The sequence below is a fragment of the Theropithecus gelada genome, chromosome 15 (assembly GCF_003255815.1).
Source record: "Theropithecus gelada isolate Dixy chromosome 15, Tgel_1.0, whole genome shotgun sequence".
NCBI lineage: Eukaryota > Metazoa > Chordata > Mammalia > Primates > Cercopithecidae > Theropithecus > Theropithecus gelada.
In genome coordinates, this window is record NC_037683.1 from 96,627,012 (window position 1) to 96,654,045 (window position 27,034).

General features: G+C 40.1%; 1 protein-coding gene across 4 annotated transcripts in view; it reads right to left on the reverse strand.

Annotated features, from left to right (window-relative positions):
- Nucleotides 1–332: 332 nt before the first annotated feature.
- Nucleotides 333–27,034, reverse strand: part of FRMD3 (FERM domain containing 3) — a 293,594-nt gene continuing 266,892 nt past the window's right edge. For 2 of the 4 annotated variants that reach the window (XM_025359403.1, XM_025359405.1), the window contains 2 exons: nt 5,386–5,847; nt 333–558 (listed from right to left, as the gene is read on the reverse strand). In XM_025359403.1, coding sequence (XP_025215188.1) covers nt 545–558; nt 5,386–5,847 — 476 coding nt within the window. In that variant the 3' untranslated portion in view covers nt 333–544. Of the gene's footprint in view, nt 559–1,975; nt 5,848–27,034 lie in introns of those variants that run through there. The other 2 variants (XM_025359402.1, XM_025359404.1) reach the window with 1 other exon arrangement.

The following is a 27,034-nucleotide window of genomic DNA, read 5'->3' on the forward strand; positions in this document are numbered from 1 at the left end:
GTTTTCCTTTATAACAATGAAAATGGCCTCAGTTCCCTTTCCAGAGAGATATTTGGAATAAGTATTAGCTAAAGGTAAAGAATAGGGATGTGTGATTCCAACTAACCTTCTGTTCTTTACTAATAATAACTGATAAGCTCTCTCACCCATTGGCAAGAACTGTCAGGGCTGATGTCAGTGGCAGACCATCCCCTGATGCCTGAGGTTCAGCCAGGAGCATCCTTCTCCACTATCTCCTTACTTGTAACATTGGAGGTTGCAGAGATCCAAAATATTCACTGCCATCCCTGCCACCACCCCAGTTCCCAGTAGATAATAGATACAATGGCCAGGAGAGGGTTAAAAGCAGCTTTATTAATGGATTGGAGAGCACAGCTGGGATCTGAGGCCTAAGCAAGGTTCCTTTCTTCTTCTCTGAAGTGACGGCTGCTGAGCCCACTGGGTGGGGCCCACCGAACTTACCCACCCAGTCACAGACGGATGCTGGAACATGGAGAGCCGAGTCTTGGCTGAGCTCACCACGGGCAGTTTCTGCTGGGTCTGTTTACTGCATGGAGACTGGCGGCCCAAATGCAGGTCCAAGAGAAAAGGAGAGAGGGAGAGAGAAAAGAAGCAGGAGGACAAATAAGCAGAGACCTTCAGCACATTGTCTCCACCCTGTAGAGAATGGCCCAGAGGGACTCAAGCCCCATCAACCACAACCATCCCAGAAGTCACCCCAGGGGTGGAAGCCTCTCCCCAGTACTTTTTCTCCAGGGTGGGAATGTTGGTAGGAGAGTCTTCCTCTCTTTGGCTAAGGAGAAAATGTAGGAATAAAGCAAGAGTTTCCTCCAGGCAGTGACATTGGGTCAGGAGTTCAATGAACTGCTCAATGAGTAAGTGGCCAAGCGCCATTTTGTGTGAGCCTTTTGGGTCAACAGACGCTAACCCAAACAAAGGCACTGGCTTGAGATACTGGAGTCAGAACTATAGGTCCATAAGCCACCTCACATCTGAATGCTAATCACTGAATTCCTTTTCTTGCCTGTCATCTACAGCCTGTACTTCTAAGGACTGCTGGATAAGGCGTGAGGCCACCATAGCTAAGGGCCAATTCTGCTTGACTTCTATTGTATTCCTACAATTAAGAGAACTCCCCCACCCCTTTTGTTCCACTCCAAGTAACACCTTTTGGTTTAACTATCAGGTATGGAGTTGTTAGCTTTGCGCCAAACCTAAGTAGAAGACCTGTCAAGGCTACGCTGGGCAGAGGAGAGACTAGAAGTGGAATCATGACTAGCCTGACCAACATGGAGGAACCCCACCTCTACTGAAAATACAAAAAATTGGCTGGATGTGGCAGTGCATGCCTGTAATTCCAGCTACTTGGGAAGCTGAGGCAGGAGAATCGCTCGAACCCGGGAGGAGGAGGTTGCAGTGAGCCGGGATCGCGCCATTGCACTCCAGCCTAGGCAACAAGAGCAAAACTCCATCTCAAAACATAAAAAATAAAAAATAAAAAGAAGTGGAATCATGAGATTCTTCCAGAGTGCATGAACAGATAGAGAAGTTTAATGGCAAGTGAAATAACAGAGTTGAGTCTCATGCAGCTCTCTCTGGCGCAGGAAGGCACCCTTTTCTGGCCAGTGGTGATAACATATGATTTTCTAGCACTCTGAAATCCATGCTCCTATCTGTCAGTCAGAATACCCCTCTTCTATTTTTTCTGTGCTTTTCTATTTCTCTGGTTAACTTAATATCATTAATTAGATCAAGGTTTCTTTTATGTTTGAGCACATTTTCAGTGCTAGTATTCCTGCTTTGGGCCTGGATGACTTCTGCAAAGGGTTAATCTAATCCACTACCTGGGATTTTTTTAATACTATCACCATTATATGTTGACCTCATTTCATGGTCCTAGAGGGAATCCTTTCATAGTTTCCAACAACCTGACTATGCAATTTTACTTTAAATAAAACTGAATGATTGCAAAAAATTTTACCCCAGAGTATTTTTATTAGGGATTCCTGCCACCATATTAACATATAAAACAATCTGGATGTTGACATAGAAATGCAGATTTCACCATACAAAGGTAAGGCTCCAATCACAGTAACATGGCCCCCATATCTCTAGTATTTCAATGAAATAAACTCATTATGAATTCACCCCGAGTTGTGTTTATAAATATTAGACAAACCACAAAATATATTCCAAATACATAACATTTTACAATATTTTTCAAGCACAGACAAATACACACTTTACCTACATTGTTTTCATGATCCAACTTGCATTAGCACTAAAGGCAAGATTGTGTGTGTATATGTATTTGCCATATAAGTGTGTGTGTATTATATATATTTATTTATATCCACAAATGTACACACAGTGGCATTTATGGAAAATTTAACCCTTTCAGGCTGTGGGTTTTACCCACCATAGTATCTGGCAGGGAAAAGAACCAATAATATGTCACAAATTCCTCAATTAGGGCAAAATAAGCACAATTATGCAAGAAAGGCATATATGTTGTGTCCATTCAAAGACACACATATATACAGATTCATATATAAACACATATACCGATAATATGGAATATACATATACTCACACACTTGCTTTAAAGTCTGTATCTCACTCTATAATATACTGTCCATCTCCAGAAGCAGTCTTTTCCCCATTCAATTCAGGCAACTGGTGACTATCTTCTAACAAAACTTAAATGGATGTTTCTAAAAGGCTCTGATTCTATGCTGAGCAAATGGCATTTCAAGATTCCGGTTTAACTTTTGATGGCTGTTTAAATTCAGCAGACCCTATCCTGTCAACTTCTTCACTTAGAAACATTTCTATTCAACAATGAAGTTTCCACCTAAGAGAAAAGAGATGTTAAAATAATATATTTATTACTCCTTAATATAAATCTGCATGGTTGGATTACATATGATATTTATCCTATCATATTTTTCAAGCATTTTACAATGGAAAATATATTATTTCCATAATTTAAAAAATATTATATGATATTATTTTGAAAGAGTGAGGGCCAGATGATTTGTCATAGTCAGAACTTTAGAGAAAATTATATGACGCATGATCAGAAGGGGACTTATTTTGTGCAGACTACACTGAAGTTGCCTGATGTCAGAAAGGATGACTTAGAAATCATATGAGAAAAGAAGGAGAAAAACACAAATTTGAATTTCAAAGCTAGCCATCTGCAAGCTTCCAAAATAAACTGTTGAGGATTCCAATCACAGAAAATATATTTCTAAATCAGTATCAAATTTCAGGTAGTAAACAATCTTTATTAAAAAGCAAAATAAATCACTGAAAGCATATAGGAAAGGAAACCCTTCAAACTTAACGGCAAATATATATTGTCATTTGCTCAACTGCAGGCTTCACGAACTGAATTTCAAAACTTATTTCCAAAATTAAATGTCCAGTGAAACACTCAGAGCTCCACTGAGGGAGTGGAAATGGAATGCCCAATTTAGAAATCATGCTAATGATAGGGTTGGAGTGTCATTAGTTAGAGAGAGTGATTACAAGTGGGCCCTGTATCTTTGTACATTAAGGCAGTGGAATGTTTTCAATCCACGGAGAAGCTCTATGCTCCATGGCATAAGCTCTAGACTCTTACCTTTCTCCAACATAACACAATATCAGTAGGTAGTCTGCATGGGAAGGCATCAGTACCTTGCTGATGGTACAATGCTCTAGTACTTTCCTTGATACCATTACATCGTTGGATTAAATCCTTTCCATCGTGGATTTAATGGTATCAAGGAAGGTACTAGAGCATTGGTCCCCTCTACAGTCTGGTTAGGGCCATGTCACTACTTTACCCAGGCTGAATTGGTATGTTATCTCGTGGGGCCTCTCCAGTTTCTCTATGGAAGTCAGATTTTAAAACAACTAGGAAAGGAAAGGAGTATAATGACCACCACAAAGGATGATCACGGACATGTATCAAAAAGCCATTCATTCTCTCTCTCTCTCACACACACACACACGCACACGCACACACACAGTCACATACAAACACACTTTGAAGTTTCTTCTATAGAATCACAACAAATGGCATGAGGGATCAAAATATTTACCTTAAAGTTTCTCCACTTTTATTTAGATCCACTTAAACATGTTCATGTTAACTCGGACAGCGAGTGCACTGCTCTTCACATCATCGAACACTGGCATCACCATCACTTTCATAAAATAGACCACTCGCCTGCCACCATTTGCCTGCCAGCCTCACCAGAACTCATTTTTGCCACTTTCCTTTTCTCCAGTTACTAATTGCCTTCACTCTTGGGTTAATGTACACTGATATGCAACTGACTAGCACATCTTTTACCTTTTCTCCTTTAAACTCTCACTTTCTTTTTAAAACATCTGCTTCTCCAGCCAAAATATACGGACAGAATACAAATGAAAATAACAAGTCCTCTTGTCCAAATACTTTGAAAAATGGACCACCCTGTGTCCACTTGATGCTCTCAGTTTCTACATCCTCCAGTTCCATCCTCTGTTTTAGCAGCTTACTTACTATAGTGTCTTTCTACCCATTTTCTATCTCATATGCAGATCATAACAAATTATGGTATTGTTCAGCCAAAAATATTTTTAAAAACAAAGTAGCGCCAAAACATTAAAAAATTTCTGATATACCATTTGTGCATTAGTCTTACAATTTGTACATGTAAATAACTCCAGGAGGCTTCTTTTTTTTTTTTTTTTGCTAAAAATTTACCAAAATAGTTTGAACACATAAAAATATTTTTAAAAAAACAAAACCAAAAACCCAGCATAAATTTAGTTGTATAGGCATTGGTTAGAGGACACTGTTTTCACTAAGGATTATATTCAACAACTTTCTCTTGGGTTTTCACTAAAATTCTGATTCTGAACCTTATAGCTTATAATGGTGCCAACTATTAGAAACTGGAAAATCTAATTCAGTCCAATGTATCATGTATTATGATATAATAGATAAAGGGTATGTCTACAATATAATAAAAAATAAACATATTTTTGGTTATTTAAAGACCATCTTCCTAACCTGTAACTAAAATAACTGTATTTGATTTAAATGTATCTAAGTGCAGTGAATTATGGAAAGCAAACTTAAAGGTTTGAATAATCAATTATGAGTAAGGAACACCTGTTGACAGCCCCGTGACCCTTCAGAACCAGGCATTTGCTGGAAAAAAAAATCACTAGCATTGAATATAGCCCTTAGTCATGTGAGAGATTAACTTTATGAGCAACCCAGCATGTAGAGGATGAGGTGGACTTTCCCAGCCACCCACTCCTTGAGGGGACAGTAGTATTCATAGTGAAACTGCTCAAACTCTGGTGTCTGGCGGATTTCGCATAAGAAGGAGAGATCAATACCTGACTCCAAAAGGAGGAGGAGCAGGGGAAATACAAAGAGCAGCAGTCCCAGGCCCACCACAAGGAGCCTGGAAAAACTCTTGACCAGTGGGTTCACCCGAATATGGCCAGTCAGAATGTCATAGCTCCACGACAAAGCACGGCGAGCCTCCTTCAGCTCCTCTTCCTCAGCAATCAGAAAGGCGTTTTCATCTGCTTCCAGATCCTCAAATGAATCTGTGTCTTCTCTTTCCAACTCAAGCCTGGAAGGACAGTCAAAGAGCATGTCAATCTCATCGTCGTCCACAGGAGTGGGGAGCAGGCTGGCACTTGGGTTGTACACTAGTTCAGAGATGGTTAAAGGTTCTTCTTTTATTTTATCTTCCTCTTCACTAGGGGGATCTTCATACTCCCGGGCTGCCTTCACTGGGGAGCTGGAGATCAAGGGAGCAGAAATGTTGTCCTCTTTAGGCAATGGAACACCTGTAAAGAGATATTTTTTTTTTCTAAATTTAAAATTTCAGATTTTCCCACAAAAATCTGCAGGAAGAAACAGAAAAAAAAAAAAAAACCAACTAATGGGATTCAAGCAATCTATGAAATTATTCCGTGATATCCTAACTTTTAACAAAGTCCTATTATAGTAAAAGACCCTGTACCATAAATTCAAAGGTCAACATGCTAAACTCAAACTAACCAACACTTCTCAAAGGGTTGGCAATATTTACAACATTTAGGTGTGCAATTTTGATCTGCAAACCTCCAACTTTGGTCATGTTTGCTTGAATAAAATGACAATAAATCACGATTATAATTATGAGCAGTGATTTTTTTAGAGGTCAACACTATCACCCAATATAATATCATAGTAAACCACAGAATCTGTCATTCAATGACAATCTCTTTATTTTTCTGATGTGTTGTTTTCTAGTCTTCATTCTAGACACAATTTTGTGTTCTAGTTTTATATATTTGCAATCATATTTTATACCCAGGCTTAAATCATGCTTCTTGCATTTAAATTTTTAACATAAACATTTTCTATGTTTAAACAAATTCCCATTGGTATTATTTATAAAAGATGACACATTTTTTATTTAGTTATGCAATAAATTAGTTGCCTATTGTCAAACATTTAGATTGCTTTGCAGTTGTAAAGAGAAAATGCTACAAGAGACATCTTTACCTACAAAGCTTTTTTTCTCTTCTTGTTTTGGTTCATTTGCTACAGATAGATGCCAGAAGGGAAATTGCTTAATCAAAGGGTAAGAACTTTTTTTATGTTTATTGAGAGAGAGGTATTTATCAATGGCTCATTTTACTGATGGGAAATCAAGTTACCTATGGTCAGACCTAGGGCTAACTCTGCCAAATTTGAATCTTGGATTCATAGTGGGAAATAAAGTTAGCATCAAAGAAGTGTCCTCCAGGATGGATCTACCATACAACCAAAATGGCAGCCAGGTGCATTTAGGGAACCATAAACCAGATTTTAACGAATCTGTTATGTGATTTTTCTCTCTTCAAGGTGTACAGGCATGACTTACTGGTTTTGTCATACAAAAATCAACAGATATTTCATGATAGCTCTAGTCTGATAGCACTGAGAAGTCCAAATAAAAAATACCATAAAAATACAAGAAATATACTAAAGGTCAACAAGCACATGACAGTATGCTCAACATCATTAATCATTAGGGAAATGCAAGTCAAAACTACAATAAGATGCCACCTTATGCCTACTCAAATGGCAACAATTTTTTTTTAAACTGAAAATAACAAGTGTTGGTGAGGATGTGAAGACATTAGAACTCTGCATAGTGCCAATAAAACTATAAATGGTTCTGGTCATTGTGGGAAAAAAATTGATAGTCCCCAAAAAAAATCAAACATAGAGTTACCAGTTGACCTGGCAATATCACTCCCAGGTACATACTCCAAAGAATTGAAAACAGGTACTCAGAATGCTGGGACCCAAGATGGCCGATTAGAGGCAGCTGTAGTCTGCAGCACTCATGGAGACAAATAAATAGGGGCTAGTAAATGCAGCACCTTCAACTGAGATACCCAGTTTCTTGCGTTGGGACTGACTGGGCAAACAGCTCAACCCACAGAGAATAAAGAAAAGCAGAAGGCGGGGGGACGGCCCACCTGGAAGAGGCACAGAAGCAAAGATACCCACACCCCCAGCCAAGGGAAGTAGTGAGTGATTGTGTGACCCTGCCCAGGAAACCACACTTCTCCTTTAGATCTTTGCAACCTGCAGATCAGGAGATCCCCTTGTGAGCCCAGGCCACCAGGGCCTTGGGTCTGATACACAGAGCTGTGTGGAGTCTTGGCAGAGCAGCCACTCAGACACACACAGAGACCCAGGAGTTTTACATACTCTGGCCCAGGATCCCTGGCAAGGCAGGAAATCCTTCTGTACATATCCCCAGGGAGGCAGTTGAGTCCAGGGACCCAGGTGGCCTCATTCTGTGGGCCCCACTTCCACAGCACCTCACAAGTTAAGACCCACTGGCTTGGAATCCCAGCCAGCTAACAGCAGTATGTTGGAGTCTGTTTGAGATGGGTCCAAGTTCCTGGGGAAAAGGATGGCCACCATCTATGCAGCTTAGTCAACTCAGTTGCTCCAGCCTGCTGGCTGTGGAGAACAGAGACAGACCGAAAGAGGAAGGGTACCCCACAATGCAGCACAGCTGCCTTGTCAGACTGTGGCCAGAGAGCTTCCCTAAGTGGGACCCCAATCCATTTCCCCTCACTGGATAGGACTCCTTGTGGGGGCTTTACCCATTCCAGCCAGGGTTCTACAGAGTTTTGATCTCTCCCTGAGATGGAGCTCCCAGGGGAAGGGGCAGCCACCATTTCTGTGGTCTGGTCAACTCAGCTGTTCCAGCCTGCCTGCTCTGGAAATAGAGGCTGTCTGAATGAGAAAGGGTCCCCACCAATGCAGCACACATGTTCTACCAAAAAGCAGTCAGACTGCTTCTTTGAGTGGGTCTGTGATCCTAGTCCTCTGGACTGAGTGGGACCTCACAACAGGAGTCTCCAGCCACCTCCTACAGGTGCATGCAGGCCAGCAACAAGTCAGTACACCCCTGGGATGGAGCTTCCAGTGGAAGAAGCTGGCTGCCATCTTTGCTGTTTCATGGCCTTCACTGGTGATACCTACAGGGATAGAAGAAATGAAGGCAACTGGAGTCTGAAGCAGAGCCCCAGCAAACTGCAGCAGCCCTAGACTAGAGTGGCCTGACTGTTAAAAGAAAAACAAACAAACAGAAAACAACAACATCAACAAAAAAGACCCCACAGAAACTTCATTCAAAGGTCAGCAATCACAAAGATCAAAGATAGATAAGCCTACAAAGATGAAAAGAATCAATGCAAAAACACTGAGAACTGAAAAAAACATAATGCCTCTTCTAATCCAAATGACAGCAATACCTCTCTAGCAAGGACACAGAACTGGGCTAAGGCTGAGATGGATGAATTGACAGAAGTAGGCTTCAGAAGGTGAGTAATAATGAACATCACTGAGCTAAACGAGTATGTTCTAACCCAATGCAAAGAAGCTAAGAATCACGGTGATACAATACAGGGGCTGATAGCCAGAAGAGCCAGGTTAGAGAGGAACATAATGGAGCTGATGGAGCTGAAAAACATAACATGAGAACTTCACAATGAAATCACAAGTATCAATAGCAGAATAGACCAAGTCAAGAAAAGAATCTTAGAACTTGAAGACTATCTTTCTGAAATAAGACAGGCAGACAAGAGTAGAGTAAAAAGAATAAAAAATAATGAATAAAACCTCTGAGAAATATGCAATTATGTAAAGAGACTGAACCTATGCCTGATTCTGATTGAGGTACCTGAAAGATACAGGGAGAATGGAACCAAGTTAGAAAATATACTTCAGGATATCATCCAGGAGAACTTCTCCAACCCAGCGAGACCTGCCAACATTCAAACTCAGGAAATGAGGAGAACCCCAGTAAGTTACTCCACAAGAAGATCATCCCCAAGTCATATAATCATCAGATTCTCCAAGTTCAAAATGAAAGAAGAAATGTTAAGGGCAACCAGAGAGAAAGACCAGGTCACCTACAAAGGGAAACTCATCAGACTAACAGCAGCTCAGCAGAAACCCTACAAGCAAGAAGAGACTGGGGCCGATATTCAACATTCTTAAAGAAAAGAACTTCCAACCCGGAATTTCATCTTTGGCCAAAGTAAGCTTAATAAGCGAAGGAAAAACAAGATTCTTTTCAGAAAACCAAATGCTGAGGGAATTTGTCACCACTGTACAAGCCTTGCAAGAGCTCTTGAAGGAAGTATGAAATATGGAAAGGAAAAACCATTTCCAGCCACTACAAAGACACACTGAACTACACAGACTGGTGACACTATGAATCAACCACATAAACAAGTCTGCAAAATAACCAACTAGCATCATGACAGGATCAAATTCACACATAACAATATTAACCTTAAATGTAAATGGACTAAATGCCCCAAGTAAAAGAAACTGAATGGCAAACTGGGTAAAGAGCCAAGACCCATCAGTATGCTGTCTTCAAGAGACCCATCTCATGTCCAAGACACACATAGGCTTAAAATAAAGGGATCAAGGAAAATGTACCAAGCAAATGGAAAACAGAAAAAAAGCAGGGGTTGCAATCCTAGATTCTGACAAAACAGCGTTTTAAACCAACAAAGATCAAAAAAGACAAAGGAGGTCATTACATAATGATAAAGAGTTCAACAGGAAGAACTAACTATCCTAAATATATATGCACCCAATACAGGAGCACCCAGATTCATAAAACAAGTGCTTAGAGACCTACAAAGAGACTTAGACTCCACACAATAATAGTGGGAGATTTTTAACACTCCATTGGCAATATTAGATAGATTATGGAGACAGAAAATTAACAAAGATATTCAGGACCTGAACTCAGCTTCAGATCAAGTGGACATGGTAGATATCTACAGAACTCTCCACCTAAATTAAAAAGAAGATATATTCTCATTGCCACATGAGACTTACTCTAAAATTGATCACATAATTGGAAGTAAAACACTCCCTAAGAAATGCAAAAGAACTGAAATTGTAACAGTCTGTCAGCCCACAGTGCAATCAAATTAAAACTCAAGATTAAGAAATACATTCAAAACCACACAACTACATGGAAATTGAACAATCCGTTACTGAAAGACTCTTGGGTAAATAATGAAATGAAGGCAGAAATCAAGAAGTTCTTTGAAACTAATGAGAACAAAGAGACAATGTACCAGAATCTCTGGGATACAGCTAAAACAGCATTAAGCAGAAAATTATAATGCCCACATCAAAAAGCTAGAAAGATCTCAAGTTAACAATGTAACAGCTCAACTAAAAGAACTAGAGAACCAAGAGCAAACAAACCCCAAAGCTAGCAGAAGACAAGAAATAACCAAGACCAGAGAAGAACTGAAGGAGAGGCACAAAAAAAAAAAAAAAATTCAAAAAGTCAACAAATCTAGATGCTGAATTTTAGGAAAAAAATTAATAAACTAGATAGGCTGCTAGCTAGACTAATAAAGAAGAAAAAATAGAAGAGTCAAATAAACACAATCTGAAATGGTAAGGGGGATATCACCACTGACCCCACAGAAATACAAACAACCATCAGAAAATACATAGAACATAACTTAATTTGGGAAATCTGTGTTGATAAATCTCTGGTCCATTTCAACTCAAAACCCTCCAATGAGATTTACCAGGAAACTGTACATAGGAACATCAACTTCAATACATCCAAACCCAAACGCATCACCTCCCTCTCACCTCTTTCCCTCTTGCACCACTAACTATGTTGTAAATGGCACCATCTTTTCTTCAGTCTCTTGTATCAGCAACCCAAGGATTGGCCAAAACTACTTCTCACTCACTGCTGACATCTGTCATTAACTTCTGCAAACTCTGCCACCGTCTTCATTTTCAAAGCTATCCTTGCCTCTCCACTCTTACCACTTCTTAACTGGATGATAGCAATGGCTTCCTAACTGGTTTCCTTGATTTCAGTCCAGATCCTTGTAAGTTGTTTCCAGAATAATCATTTTTAAATGCCTAATTATTTACATCAATCCTCTTGTTAAAAGGTTTCCCATGTCTTTCAGATTAAATATTAAATTAAACTTTTTAGCCTAGTACAAAAAACTCTATCTACCACATATGCTACCTCCATGCCCATCTATTGAGGGTTCCCATATGTGTCATGCTATGTCATGCCTCTGTGTCTTTGCACAGACTGTTACCTCTTCCTGGAGTGTCCTCTGCACCCGGATTGCTCTTACTCATCCTATAAGACCCTATGTGTTACGTCCTCCGGGAAGGCTCTCCTATCCCCTACTCCCAGACTGAGATATATGCTAATTATCTGGTACTTTTCATGGTCGACTCCTTATGGCCCATTTCTCTCCAAATGATTAGTCTAAGCCAGTCATGGTAATTCCAGTCTCTTGGTCACATTTGGTTTTAAAATGGGCATATGGGCCAAACCTGAAAATAAAAATCGAAGGGGAGAAGAAGAGAGGTAGGGGGAGGGGGCCTGAGGGGATGGATTTTTGAGAAAGGTTTTTACTTCTAAGAAGATCATCCTGGAAAGGTACAGACTCCTTATCTCTTGACATTGTTGTAACTGAAAGAAACAGCAGAAACTGGCAGCCGTCCTATGGTGCTGACAGCAACTGCGTGAGGGGAAGCTTGGCTGACTGAGAAGAGCAGTGTAGAGATAAAATGAAACTGGTTCTCAACCGTGGAATCCTTTCTGACTCTGGACTTGTCTTGGATAATAAATCACCTTATTTAAACCAGTGCTAATTAGAATTCCTCATTACTTGCTGATGATGGCATCCTAACTGATGCAGCTGTCATACCGTCTTGTGGATCTCTTTATCTTCACAGTCAGTCATTACACTGTGCTGCAGATTTATTATGGGTTTTTCCATTAAAATTTTATCTCCTGAAAGGCAGGGACTTGAAATATCTACTAGAAAATTGTAGAAATCACTACATGTCATGGCAAACATTTATAATAGCAAAATGTTGGAAGAATTCCCACCAAAGTCAGGAACGTTACAAAGAATTATCACCACACATCAGTACTGGCCCTAGATAATGCAATATGATGAAGACAAAAAATAAGAAGTGTAAATATTGGAAAGTAAGGCACAAAACTCTAGTTCCAGATAATAGAATTATCTACATAGAAAAGAGATGAAAATGAAACAGGACAATAAATAAGAGTTTTAAAAGGTGTTGGAACGCAAGATCAACATATTAAAGCAGGCGGTTTACTGCATACAACAGAGACAATATAAAAAATGATAATGGAAAGTATCATTTGAAATAGCCAAATGCACAAATTTAAATAGCCATATATATCCAGGAATATCCATAACACGAAGTCTGAAAAACTTGTATGAGGACAATGTTAAAATATACCAAAGCAGTATAAAAGAAAATCTCAATAAATAGAAAAACATAATAATATTCCTGAATGGGGGGCCTTGATACATTGAAAATTCAGCTCTCCTCTCATTAATCTAAAATTTGATGCAATTTCAGTAGAAATCCCAACACACTTTCAAAAAAGACAAATGGTAAACGTATACATGAATAATCAAAAACTTCTGGATAATAAATCAGTAAGCACACCCAGACAACGGAATATTATTCAGTGCTAAGAAGTGCCATGAAAAGCTATAGAGGAACCTTACGTGCATATTATTAAGTGAAAGAAGCCAGTCTGAAAAGGCTGCATATTGTATGATTCCAACTAATTGACATTCTGAAAAAGGAAAATTACGAAGATCATAAAAAGACCAGTGGTTGCCAGGAATTAGGGGAAGAGAGAGATAAATAGGTGGAACACAGAACTTTCAGGGCAGTCAAACTATTATGTATGATACCATAGGGGTGGATACATGCCATTAAACATTTGTTCAAACCCACAAAATGTACAACACCAAGGTGAACCCTAATGCAAACTATCAGCTTTGGATAGTCATGACGTCTCAGTGCAGGCTCCTCAAGTGTAAAAACTGTACTTCTCTTGTTTGGGATGTTGATGATGGGGGAGGCTGAGCATATGTGAGGGAAACTCCCCATATGTGGAAAATTTCTGTGCCTTCCTTTTAATTTTACTGTGAACCTAAAAATCTCTCTAAAAGTATAACTTCCTTTAAAAAAAACCAATGCAGGGGAAACTTGACCTACCTGATATTAAAACTATACTGTATAGTAACGGAGCAGGAATAATAAAAGATATAATTCAGAAATATACTCTTTAATATAATGGGAAATTTGTTTATGAAAAAGTTTTGCAAAAAGTTGCTAACCAATTGTTGACGGGGGAAAGGTATATCCCTATACCGTGTCATGCACATGTAAAAATTCCTAAGAAGGTAAAAGGTTCAACTAAAAAAAAAAAAAATAGATACTACGTGGAATTGCCAATTTTGAAGGTCATAAGCAGTTATTATCAGCAATTTCATATAGTTCAAGTAAATGCATTAATTACGAAGAATAAAAACAGGAAACACTTTTATAATCTTGGCATGCAGAAAACTAACAAGAAAAAAGAAACCTAAAATATACAAAAAGTAAATAGTCTGCACACATAGAAGTTCTCTGTGCATATAAAAAGTGCCTGTGCTGGCTGGGCGCGGTGGCCCATGCCTGTAATCCCAGCACTATGGGAGGCCGAGACGGGCAGATCACGAGGTCAGGAGATGGAGACCATCCTGGCTAACACGGTGAAACCCTGTCTCTACTAAAAATACAAAAAATTAGCTGGGTATGGTGGCGGGCACCTATAATCCCAGCTGCTTGGGAGGCTGAGGCAGAGAATGGCATGAACCCGGGAGGCAGAACTTGCAGCGAGTGGAGGTCGCACCACTGCACTCTAGCAGGGGTCACAGAGTGCGACTCTGTCTCAAAAAAAAAAAAAAAAAAAAAAATGCCTGTGTCATAAAGTTAACATTAAGTAAAAGTTGAAAGCCAAGAACCAATTAGGAGAAAAAACATTAATATTTGTAAAATATAAAGGATTCATACTCAGATTAAAAAAGAAACACTACAATCTATAAGGAAAGGACAGAAACACAACAGAAATGTACTAAGTAAATAAATAGGCAATTCTCAGAAGAAGAAAATAGACAATTATTTGAAAAGATCCTCCTCTTCACTGATAAAAGGGATATGCAAATTAAAACAGTGAAATCTCATTTTCCTTTCAACCATTTTGCAAAACTTTTAAGAAACTGGCCATATCAGGGTGAGTGATTACGTGGGGGAATAGACAAGCTCATACTCACCTTGTTAATATTTGCTTTTAGAGGATAATTTGCCTATTTCCATTAAAAGTTACAATTCGTATATCCTTCAACCCAACAATTACACTTTGAAGCATCTATTAAAGAGAAATGCCTCTGTATACATATGCATTGCAGTACCATCTGTTACAGCCAAAAGATGAGACATAACCATTTCCAACGATAATTTGGTAATTAAATAACTGAGTTATTATATCTTTATATTACCTAATATTATCCAGCCATTTCTAAAAAGGATGTATATTAATCTGTATGGATATGGAAAGTCCTTCAAGTCATATGATAAAGTAAGAAAACTAATTCTGCAATACTGTATCTTGAACAATCCCATTTGTAAAAAAAAAATCCTATATCCCACGTGGCAATTCATAGATCAACTATTGGGAGTATTAACGGAAAGCATCTATATATTTGTTCTTTTAAAAAATCTTTTCTAACAAGAACACATCATGTATTACTTATGTCATTATACAAATATAATCAATTTCATCCCAATTCACTTAGAAGTCAGTTCCACACATGTGCATGAGATATAGCCAATTGCAGATGTTTCCCAGGGTGTACTTTGTTTTAATCAATTGGTAAAAACCACATGTACACATATAGCCACAGCTTTTTTCTTACTGTAAGCTCTAACTTTTTAAGTTCCTATTTCAATTCCTATTTCCCTCAAGGACCATACAATAACAAAATACATTTACAAGGAAAAGGAAATTGGCAGAAGGTCAGTTCCAATTCTTTGACTGATATTTTGAGTAAAGCTATGCCTTGAGGATAAAGTGGCACTCTGCCTCACCCCAGCAAGCAAGCAGATGTGAGATCTGACCCTTTCAACAATGAAAGGAGGGGGAGCGTGTTGTGATCATCCATTCTGCCTTCTCCCTCATCTTCTCACGTTACGGAACAATTTGGAGGTACACACCACCACTGCCTCCCTCTGCCTTGACTCACTGCTGACTAGGGGGTAATTTGTATTTACGACAACTTTGTATCATTTTTCTTGAACAAGGGAACACACCCTCCTGTTTCCCCTTTGCACTGGCTTGCTCACCCTCCTTCCCACTTATCTCTGCTTTTCTCCCTTCCTCCCTCTTTTCTCACCCTTATCAAAAATCTCTGACACCAAATTCACCCTGGGCTTCTCTCCACCAGCAGTGAGCAGGAAGCTGGAAGCCCGCACACTTCAGGCACAGGATGACAGCCCAGGGCACCACACATACCAGCGTTCCGAGCTGTGACCTTGGAGCCGAGTCTCAGCAGACGAACAAACACGTTACTGTTGCAGTGGTTCACCATGTGCAACTGGAGGCTTCGTCGAGTCTGGATCTTGACCAAGCATTTTGCCATACTGGTTATTCCAATCCCCTTGGTCTCCTCAGCCTGTCATGGCCCAGGGCAGCCTTTCCTTAACGGTCCATTCTGTTTTAAAGGACCTAGGCAGGACCCACTGAATGAATCAAATGTCAGGTTCCTAATGCGGCCAACAGAAATAACTCATGAGGGATCAGCATTGGGAGGGGAGGAGGGAGGGACGCTATTTTTAAACTCTCCACTCACCCCTCTAACAAACAATGAAAGATTATGCATCATCCCTACTCCAGCCTTTCTAAACCATCTGGACCAAAACAGAGGACCCTGTCCAAATGCCTCATAGTTTCCTAAGAATCGAATGCCCCCAAAAGATAAGATGCCAACTGGATAATTCCATAATGGAGAAATCACCCACCTTTTCTTCTAAAAATTGCTCCTTCAGCCTTTATTATATTCTAGAGCAGTACTGTCCAATAAAATTATAACACAAGCCACTTCAAAGAGGGAAATAAAGCATTTAAAAAGCAAAATAAATGTATTACAATTAATTTTAATAATGTATCTTATTTGAAATCGAGATATACAAATAGTATTTCAACATGTTATGATGTCAACATTTATTAATAATTAATCAACTCTTATTAATAAAGAGTTTGCATTCTTTTTTGGGACTAAGCCTTTGGACACACTAAGTGTGTTGCACACTGCACATGTATAGCACATCTCAATTCGAACCAGCCCCATCTCAAGTGTTCAGTAGCTACATACGGCTGCCATCGTGGTCAGCTCAGCTCTTTTCAAAGTGCTGAATTCCTCACATGCCTTATCTCCATCTCATAACAATGCTAATATTTTCCTCACTTTACAGATAAGGAAACAACTTAGAGAGAGTAACTGACCTGACCACAATCACGAAGTTAGTAGGTGGCAAAGCCATGATTTGAATCTAGGCTTCCAATTAATATCGGCTGACTAAAGTTTGTGTTTTAAATGCAGGTACCACGCAACCACTGTATCCTGACTCTTAGCACTTTGAAAGTCCTGCGCTCGTACATCTAAGGTATAAAATGTGCTTGCATCCCAGGGGAAGTGCTCAGGGATGCAAACTGTTTTCATTTGTTTAAAGACATGCTGTATTTGAAAAAATTCCAACAGATTAGTAACTGCCTCCTCATTCATCTTAAAGTTATATTTCTTCGCTCTTACATTTTTCTCCTCATCTTTTTCATGAAAAGGATGAGAAGAAAAAATATTCCTCACACAATTTCAACACACCTGCACACATTCTTCTACTTCAAATATCTGTCACCAAAAGATGATTTTCTAATAATCCTCTATGAAACAAAGGTTTATTCAGAGCAGGAATTGAAACTCCATGTTGTTACGCATCAATATAAAATTGATTTAGCATTTCTGGAAAGAAAATTAGCAAAATATATGGAGTTTTATAGCTGTGGTATTCTTTGAACCAGAAATTCCACTTTTAAGAATTAACCCTGAGAAAACAATCAGAAATGTTGACAAAAATCTTTAGACAAAGATGTTCATCAGAGTATCATTTATGATAGCCAAAAATGTTTTTTAAGTCAATCTATATTTCCAGTGGGAAAATGGTTAAATACATATGATGAAATATTGCACAGACATTAAAATTCATGTTTAGTAGAATTTAATGATGTGAGAAAATGCTTGCAATATGCTACTAAATGAAAAAAGCACCTTTAAATAAACAGTGTGGTGTCGACTATGTAAAACTGCACACAGGAAAAAAGTAAGACCAGACAGTAAATCCCAGAAGGGAAAACGGGTGTTGCCAGCCGTGCACTGCAGTCTGAGGTGGGGCAGGCCATTTCCAGGGACCTCAATGGGCCTCCCACTCCCCTCTCCTGGGTGAGCAGCTTCCAGTGTGGCACAGGAGTTCCTACACTCACAGGAGTTAATTTTCAACCCTGAAGCTTGAAAGGAAAACATCCCTAAAAGGTCTCAAAATCTTCAATCCTTTGCAATCCCGCCTGATGATATGATTCTCAGCAGAATCCCCAGGTATAAAACAGATAGACTGATGCAAAGGTGGGAACCAGGAGTAGTACCTATTACACCTCCCTCACTAGTCTCCAACAGTGGTCCTTGAAGAGCTACTAAAAATCTTCAGGACACTGAAGAACAAATCTGAACATCACTGTTGGTGATAAATTGCTACTTTGCAGTAACACATGATGAATTTCGTAGATTAATGGGGGCTCATTTGCATGGCAGTAGACCAGGGTTCAACACTGAGGAAATCTCCCTTTGGCCAGTCTGGAAGGAATATAGATAAATCTTTATGTTTATCATCATGTTAAAACAACATATGACCTGACAGCTCACTTGAAACAAACAGACCTTCCAAGAGGTTTTTCCAAAAAAGACTTTCCAAAAACAAAAGAGAAAACAAGTAAAAAACCTGAAACAAAACTATCACCATACTTTATTTCTGTTCTTTTCTATCAGGACAGTCATTCTCCATAATTCTCAAGCTTAACATCTCACCATTGTTTCAAATGCCTCCTTTCTACCTTTCATTTTAAAAGTATTATTATCTTTGGGAGGTCGAGGCCAGCAGATCACTTGAGGTCAGGAGTTCAAAACCAGCCTGGCCAACATGGTGAAACCCCATCTCTACTAAAGATACAAAAATATTAGCGGGCGTGGTGGTGGCCACATGTAATCCCAGGTACTCGGGAGGCTGAGGCAGGAGAATCACATAAACCTGGGAGGCGGAGGTCGCAGCGAGTCAAGATCGCACTACTGCACTCTAGTCTGGGAGACGGAATGAGACTTCCGTCTCAAAAAACAAACAAAAGTATTATTACTATTTTAACTATCGCCCATCATAATATTTAACATTTCACATGTTTTTCACTCTTCCCTCTCTTAAACCTGCTCTCACTCTCTATGCTTCTTTTCAGAGATCATAAGTAGATTCCTTTACTCTTGTTCTTTTATGGATCTTCTCCTTTCATGGAGAAAGATAAGCTAGCAAGACAAGCATTCTATATTGTCTCAACCATTTCTCTCTACCTTGTCTGACTCTGCCCACAGAGGTGGCTACCTTTCAAGAGGAATAAGAAAAGAGAGCGGGGAATATGGAACCAAGCCAAAGATTCTGCAGGATCCTGCACAGTGAGCATTGTTCTGGTTCGGGCCACTGTGCTCCACTGAACAGTATCGGTAGCACAACATTTGGATGCCCTTGAATACTGTTCCTGTTTCAATTCATTTGCTTGTTTGAGAATTGGGAATGCATGTCTGGGCAGTGACAAGAGGCCAAAGAAAGCAGAAGATGTGAATCGATTTTCCATAATGAGTTGTCAGAAACACTGCTTCCTAAGTCAGCCTGAAACCAAAGAAGTAGAACGGCGCTCAGTGATAAGAACTGTTCACGGGCCTGAATTCCATGGCTGCTCCTGCACAAACCACCTGACATAGATCCGGGGAAAGGCGACAAACTTGCCTCTACTTTGTGAGTGGCTGGAAGTTACTGGATAACTTGGAGTCCTGGTGCTTTGACTGTAAAATGGAGACAACAACTCCTCTCATGGTTGTTATGACAAGGAAGTGAGAGACACCTATCGGGTGCCTCACATAGAGCTGGTTCCTGTGAACCAGAACCTAGTAAGCAATTTTAGAAGGCAAGATTTAAAGCACAGACTCTGGAGCAGTTCTTGGGTTCCAATCCTGGCTGCATCGTTTATCATCTCTGAGCCTCAGTTTCCACATCTGTCACAAGAGCTTTCATTTTACAGACGTAAAAGCAGGTATACCTCCACGGGTGGTTGTGAGGATTAATCAAGTTAATACACATGGCATTCTGAGATCAGTGCCTTGCACGGCAAATTACTCAATAAATGTTAGCGATTTTTTTTCAACACATGGTCATTTTTTGTTGTTGTTGTTTCTTTTAAATGCTCAAGAGGAAGACCGTGAGGATTTCAAATAGCCTGAATTCTCTTCCTTCTGTCAACCATATGTCTTAACATACTATTACGAGTTGCTCCTCTCCAATAATAGCAGTATTGTGAGGAGTTAACCTGGTCATGCCTATTACCTTGGGAAACCTACAGAAGCCTGCTGAACACAATTTTCTATCTGCAAAATAGTGAGGATACCGGGTGCTTACATGACTGGGTTCCTGACATGGAATAGGCATTTAATAAATACTAACTATAATTATATCATCATCAATATCATGCAATTTATCTACATCAGTAACTAACAGACTTGACAAGTATAGTGGAGTCAGTTGTTAGTTAAAATAGTTTTAGAGATTCACTGAAATTGTAGCTAACTGCTAACTCCAAGTGGAAAGATAATAAAACATTATTACATTCATTAAATGTTCTTTGTAATCAGGTTAGACATTAAGTATCCATTATAAAGAGTCCTTGGGACTAACAGATACCTCACAGGACTTTTTAAAGATTGTATGAATTTAATAAAATATATAAACAATAATTTTAATAATATAGTTGTGATAGGAGGGGTATGTAGTAAAAAGAATGGGAAGCTGTTTCCAACATCACTGAGAGACAGGACCATATGGCCAGGTAATCAACCATCTGTATAATTTAATTTCCTTGTTTGGAAAGTGAGACAACAGTATCTGTTCTATCCAATTCAAAGAAATGGTCATGAATATCAAATTATGGTAACTTACATGAAAAAAACCCTGGAAACGCATAAGATGCTTTGGCATATTGGACGCTGTTCCTCTTATGATTTCCCCTATCAGACTGAATGTTTCCTGCCTGTAAGCTGAGATCACTGGTCTCTGGGGCCCAGCATCACCTTGTAGAGTTAGGGGAAAGGTCAATAAAAATCCTCTGGAGAATACAGTTGCAGACAGAGTATAGTTCAAGCAGCACAGCTGGGCTCTCTTCATCACCACTGTTCTCAGTCGCTCTAAGACCTCCTCACCATGAGTTACTTCCTTGTATTTTCCTGACTGTCCAACTTATTTATAAATGAGAAAGAGCACATCATGCAAAGCAGTCAGTTAACTTAGGTCAGGAAAGTCAAAAAGCATGCTTGTGACTCAAGACAGTTACTCTTGTTAAGTCACTTGCTCCTATGTTATAAAAAATGCATACAGTTCCTCACCCCTCTCCAAGAAATTGGCTGTGAGATTTATGCACAAAGTGTCTAAAATCATCATATTCTGCTCCAATAGGATAACATTCAAATGTATTTTAAAATAAAATTAGAGCAAAAAATACAAAAAAAGTCACTTGGTTTTTTTTGTTGTTGTTGTGTTGTGTTTTGTTTTGTTTTTGAGATGGGGTCTTGCTCTGTCACCCAGGCTGGAGTCCAGTGGCCCATCCATAGCTCACTGCAGCCTCAACCTCCTGGGCTTCAAAGTGATCCTCCTGCCTCAGTATGCCAAGCAACTAGGACTACAAGTACACACCATCACATTTGGATAATTTTTGAAAATTTTTTATAGAGACAGTTTCTCACTAGGTTTCCCAAGCTGGTCTTGAACTCTTAGCCTCAGGGATCTTCCCACCTCAGCCTCCAAAAGCACTAAGGATTACAGGCATGAGCCATCATGCATGGCCCATTTGTTCTTTTTAAATGATATAAAAAGCCTGACGCATTATAAATATGCATAGTACTTATTATGAGTTTTCAGTGGAAGCAAATTAGAACTCTGGATTTTGTGTTTTACTCCACAACTCAGGACTTATATTTAATCTTACGTCTTCAGGTCAGGACCAGAAGAGTCAGCTAGATTGAGTCCTCTCTCTTCAGTCATCTGTCTCTTATTGAGCAGTCCCCAAGGGCAGGGCACCACTTAGGCTGGACATTTAAACCGATAGTTAGAAAGAGGTGTTTTAAGCACCCTGAGGAAGAAATAAACAGAGGAGAAAACTATTAATGCCACGTCATGTCAAGAGCCAAGAAATACGTCATAAAGGAGGAGCCACATGAGAAATCAGTATCAATTTACCTGGTGCAGCAAGGAAAAGAAAAAAGAATAGCCAGAGGGAACCAGCACGAGAAGGAAGGAATTGGCAGAGACAGGAGGTGCTGGAAGGAGAAGCGCTGTCTGAGAGAGAAGGATTAGAGGGTCCAGGCGAGACAAAAGGCCTTTGAGGGAACTAAGGCTGGAGAGGAGGGTGGAGGCCAGTGTGTGAGGAACCATTGGCCCCACTGTATGGGGTTGGGTCATGCAGTCAATTGGCAGGTTCCAGAAACTACTTCCAGCAAAGACTGTAGCAAGAGTTCAGGGGATGGGCTACAGGGAGATCAAGAAGAAAGATGCTGCAATGTTCCAAGAAAGACAAGAAGAGGGGATAGCAGGGAATAGGTGGTTAGGACTTCTTCTGAGATGGAATTCACAGGACTCTGGTGGCTGAGTAGACATGGAGTGTGGGGAAGGATAACAAGGCAAGGGTGGCTTCCAGGCCTCTGGCTGGGACAGCTGTGTACACAGTGATGTCATCAACCAAGTCAGCAGGAGCAGGTTTGAGACTGGGTTTTGAAGATAGAAGAAGTCATGAGTGGAGTTGTAAACACATTAAGCTTGATGCGTTAAATGTGAACTGTTATGTGCCCTCCAGGTGGAGATGTCCAATAAGCAGCTGAAAGCACAGAGCAGTAGCATGGGACCCAGCTGGAGGTCAGGATCACGGAGAGGGGGTCAGAATCACTTTACTCTGTGAAAACACTACGCCTGGGATCCTGACTTCCTTCTCTCCATTTCTCTGCCTTGTCTCTCTCTAAATACAAATGAAGAACAAAAATCGTATTTTGAAATACTGATCAATGAGCTTCTCCATCCACCTGTGCTTACAAAATTTCTGAAGGCCTTCTAATGATCCCCAGCCTAGGCAGCAAAACTAGCCCACCCAAAAATAAAACAATGACCATGAATAGCAGATCACCAATTTCACAAGTCATTGCTCCAAGGCAGAAAGACCTCCTCCCTGACCTACAGATGGGACAAAATAATCTGAAGGGAAAAGTGAAGAAGCTACAAGTAGAGGAGATGGTGAGGTAAGGGACCCCCAACCTCTAAGGATCAAGCACCATATACTGTGAACATCATTACACAACAAGCAACCCATAGATTGTGCAGCAAGATAATTGTCCACCTCCTCTCTGATTTACCTACTATAAGAAACACCCTTATACTCAATAGCCCATGGTACGCCAAACTCTGATGAATAAAACTAGGGCCTGAATACCTATGGTTTACTCCAACTATAGGGGTGGGAGTAACACGAAGGGAAACCTTCCATAGCTATCCATGGATGAAACCAGCTGAAAGCTCCCATAGAGACCAGACAGGGAATTTCACAACTATAACGCACTCTTCAGAAACATGCATGAGGAATTCTCCTGTAGTATAATTTAAACTATCTCAGCTTTGCACAGTGGTAGTATTGTAGCCAGTGAGGTTTACCCGAGGTGCAATTATTGGCTAATTAAACTGTCTCACTGACCAAGGCTACCTATAACTCAGATTCTTCCATCCATAAAAACCAAGTGTTTTTTCCTTTATCTTGGTTGAACCTAGGGCTTAAGAGTTCCCTGATGTTCCATGATTTGGATACATCGAGGCAATCTATTGATGGTGAAGTTTTACCAGATGCCAGTGTAGTCTCCCAAGGTTTCCTGGAGGATAAATGGACGACATCACTGAACTTACTGACTCCAATTAGAACACCCTCTTTTGGTTTCTGTATAATACTCTCAAGTAAGAGTCTACTTCCTTTGTCCCCATACAGGATGAATTTGTTTCTCCATCACTTTTGCTTTATTATTTCATTAATTCCAGACATAAGTCACAATTAAAGATAAAACATTTTTCTCTGAGTAAAGGAAATTACATTATATTACATAAATAAATGAAGCTTTAATTTTGTTCTCCATTTCTCAACAGCTCTGCAGATGGTATTAATAAACAGGGCATCTGTGTCTCCCTGTGGAAAAATCCAGGCTCTTCTGGAACTGTAGGCTCCTTGTGTTGCTGCCATGTAATCAAGAAGCTAGAGGTAGCAGAACCCGATCCTTCCACCCGACTCCCTAGCCAAGGGCATCTCTCCCTTGCATCTAGCTGTGACTCAAAAAGAGAAGAGCAAATGGTCACTACATGCAAAACAAGTTGCCAACCACTGTAAGTTTTGTCTTTCAAATTATCAAATATATATATATCTGATATATATATATATGCCCAGGCTACAGTGCAATGGTGTGATCTCAGCTCACTGCAACCTCCACTTCCCAGGTTCAAGCGATTCTCATGCCTCAACCTCCCAAGTAGCTGGGATTACAGGCACCCGCCACCATGCCCGGCTAATTTTTGTATTTTCAGTAGAGATGGGCTTTCACCATGTTAGTCAAGCTGGTCTTGAACTCCTGACCTCAGCTGACCCGCCCAAAAGTGCTGGGATTACAGATGTGAGTCACCGCACCCGGCCAAATTATCAAACATTTTTTAAAAGTGTTATATCCAGTTTTTGCAGGGCTACAATGAGAGATATTGTCATATACAGTTTGGTGAGATATGTGGAGGATAGATGGTAAGAACTATTTTTGTATATTTATGTGGTAGAATATTATATGTCTATTGAATATAAAATTATAGAAGAATATTTAATGTCATGGGAAATATTCACGTTATGTTGTGAAGTGAAAAAGCAGATTATAAAATAGCATCTCCATTATATTTTTGTTAAAACTGTAAAAATTGTCGATAATATATAGACGGATTCTACACATTTATAACAGTTTGAGTATCAGGTGGTTTTTAAATTTTATTTGTGTTTTTGTACTTTCCAAATTTTCTACAGTGACTATGGTATTTTTTTTAAGAGACGGAGTCTCACTCTGATGCCCAGGCTGAAGTGTAGTGGTATGATCATGGCTCACTGTAGCCTCAAATTCCCAGGCCCAAGTGATCCTTCCACCTCAGCCTCTTGAGTAGCTGGGCCTACAGGCACCTGCCATTACCCTTGGCAATTTTATTTTAGGTAGAGACAGAGTTTTGCCATGCTGCCCAGGCTGGTCTCAAACTCCTGAACTCAAGTAATACTCCTGCCTCGGCCTCCCAAAGTGCTAGGAGTATAGGCATGAGCCATCACCTTGGCCTAGTGTTGCTTTTGAGTTCACACTAAAAAACAAAACAAAACAGCATGCTTGGCTTCTGGCAAACCCTAATCCCAGGAGAATATTCTACTGGTATGCTTTATTTTATATAGATAAATGTCATCCTGGTTGCATTTAGAATCCATCCATTCATTCATTCATTTGTTCCTTAATTCAGCAAATACTAGTTTAGCTCTTACTTTGTTGCAGAACATCCCTAAATGCTGGGAATAGTGAGGGAAACAAGGTAAAGTCCTTGCTCTTTTGGAGCTGGTGTTTTAGTTAGGGAAGGCAGCCAACAAACAGGAAGATAATAAAATAAGTGAGAAAGTGTTTGATAGTGTCAGGTGCTCTGACGAAAATAAAACAGGGTGATAGCATGAGAGGGAGCAAACAGGTAGATTGGAGGAATTACTCAGAATTAGGCACTCAGGGAAGACCTTTCAAGGAGCTGAAATTTGAGCTAAAACTTAAAGAAAAGAAATAGCCATACAAAGACCAGAGAGAAGACCCTCCTGGGTGGGGGAAACAGCTCTTGCAAAGGTCCTTGAGACTGCCATGAGCTGAGCCTATTCAAGGCAGAGTGGGAAACAGTCTGAAGGGTGGGCAGGAGGCAAAGCAAGCAGGGCTTCACAGGCCAGAAGAAGGAGCTGAGACTTTAACGTCACTAGATCTGAGCTCCACTTACCAAAATAATCCCCTGGCTACTGTATGGAAAATATGTATGGGAGGAGGGGGACAGGAGTGGAAGCAGAGAACCCCTCAGGCAATAACCGCAGCATCCAGTAGACAGAGAGGAGGGGCTGCACATGGCTTGGGTGGCCATGGAAATACATCTGGGTTATACTGAAAAGGTTAAATAGGATTTTGCAGATGGATTTGACAATTCAGTGTCTTATGACCACTGGGCAATGGGAGGAGTTTGAAGGGAAAGGCAAGCATTTACAAGTCTGACTCTACTATTTAGGCAATTGTTAACCAACAGCCTGTTCTGGAAACAGAACATGGCCCCAGGGGACATAAGACATGAAGGATGACCCAGGCAGACTGTCAATCAGCAAGCAGGGGCACGTCCCCAGCCACAGGGTCAGAGTCAGAAGCACGGTCTAGCCCCAGGAACAAGGGCCGTCAAGGTCCTGGGGGAGAAGAGTGCTGGGGGTGGGGACGGGGACCAAGGCAGGGACTCAGGAAAGGGAAGAAGGTGGGCATGAGAGCCAGAGAGCAGGGCAGAGCAACAGAGAGAGCAGACTAAGGGCCCATACAAAGGGCTGGGCTTGGGCTTCTCAATTCCCTCCCCGGTAAGGGTACAATTGGTCCTGGAGCTGGGGTGGGGCCAAGCCTGTATTTAGGGGCCTATTTTTTCAGCTAGGCCAAGGGGCTAGGCAGGTACTGAGCAGACCACAGATCACAAGGGATGCTCTATTTTTTAAATATGGATAACCCTTTCTTTAATAACAAAATTTCCAGCCTATGTTCCGATTATCAAGTGAGTCATTCTGACAACCCTATTTATTTCTCTTTCACTCAAAGCATCTGCCCATTATCACATTTCTAATGTTGAAGTGGAGATATGAAGATTTTAAAAGTTCCCAATTGGATGCCTCTAAAGTGAGGGCTCTTTTAGGAAAAAAGTTAAACCCTGCTTTTAAATATCATTGTTCCCCATTCTTTGTGCTTCAGTTACCACATTAAAAAAGAAGATGATACCATTTGACCCAGCAATCTCATTACTGGTTGTATATCCAAAGGAATCTAAATCATTCTATTATAAAGATACAAGCAAGCGTGTGTTCGTTGTGGCACTATTTACAATAGCAAAGACATGGAATCAACCCAAATCCCCATC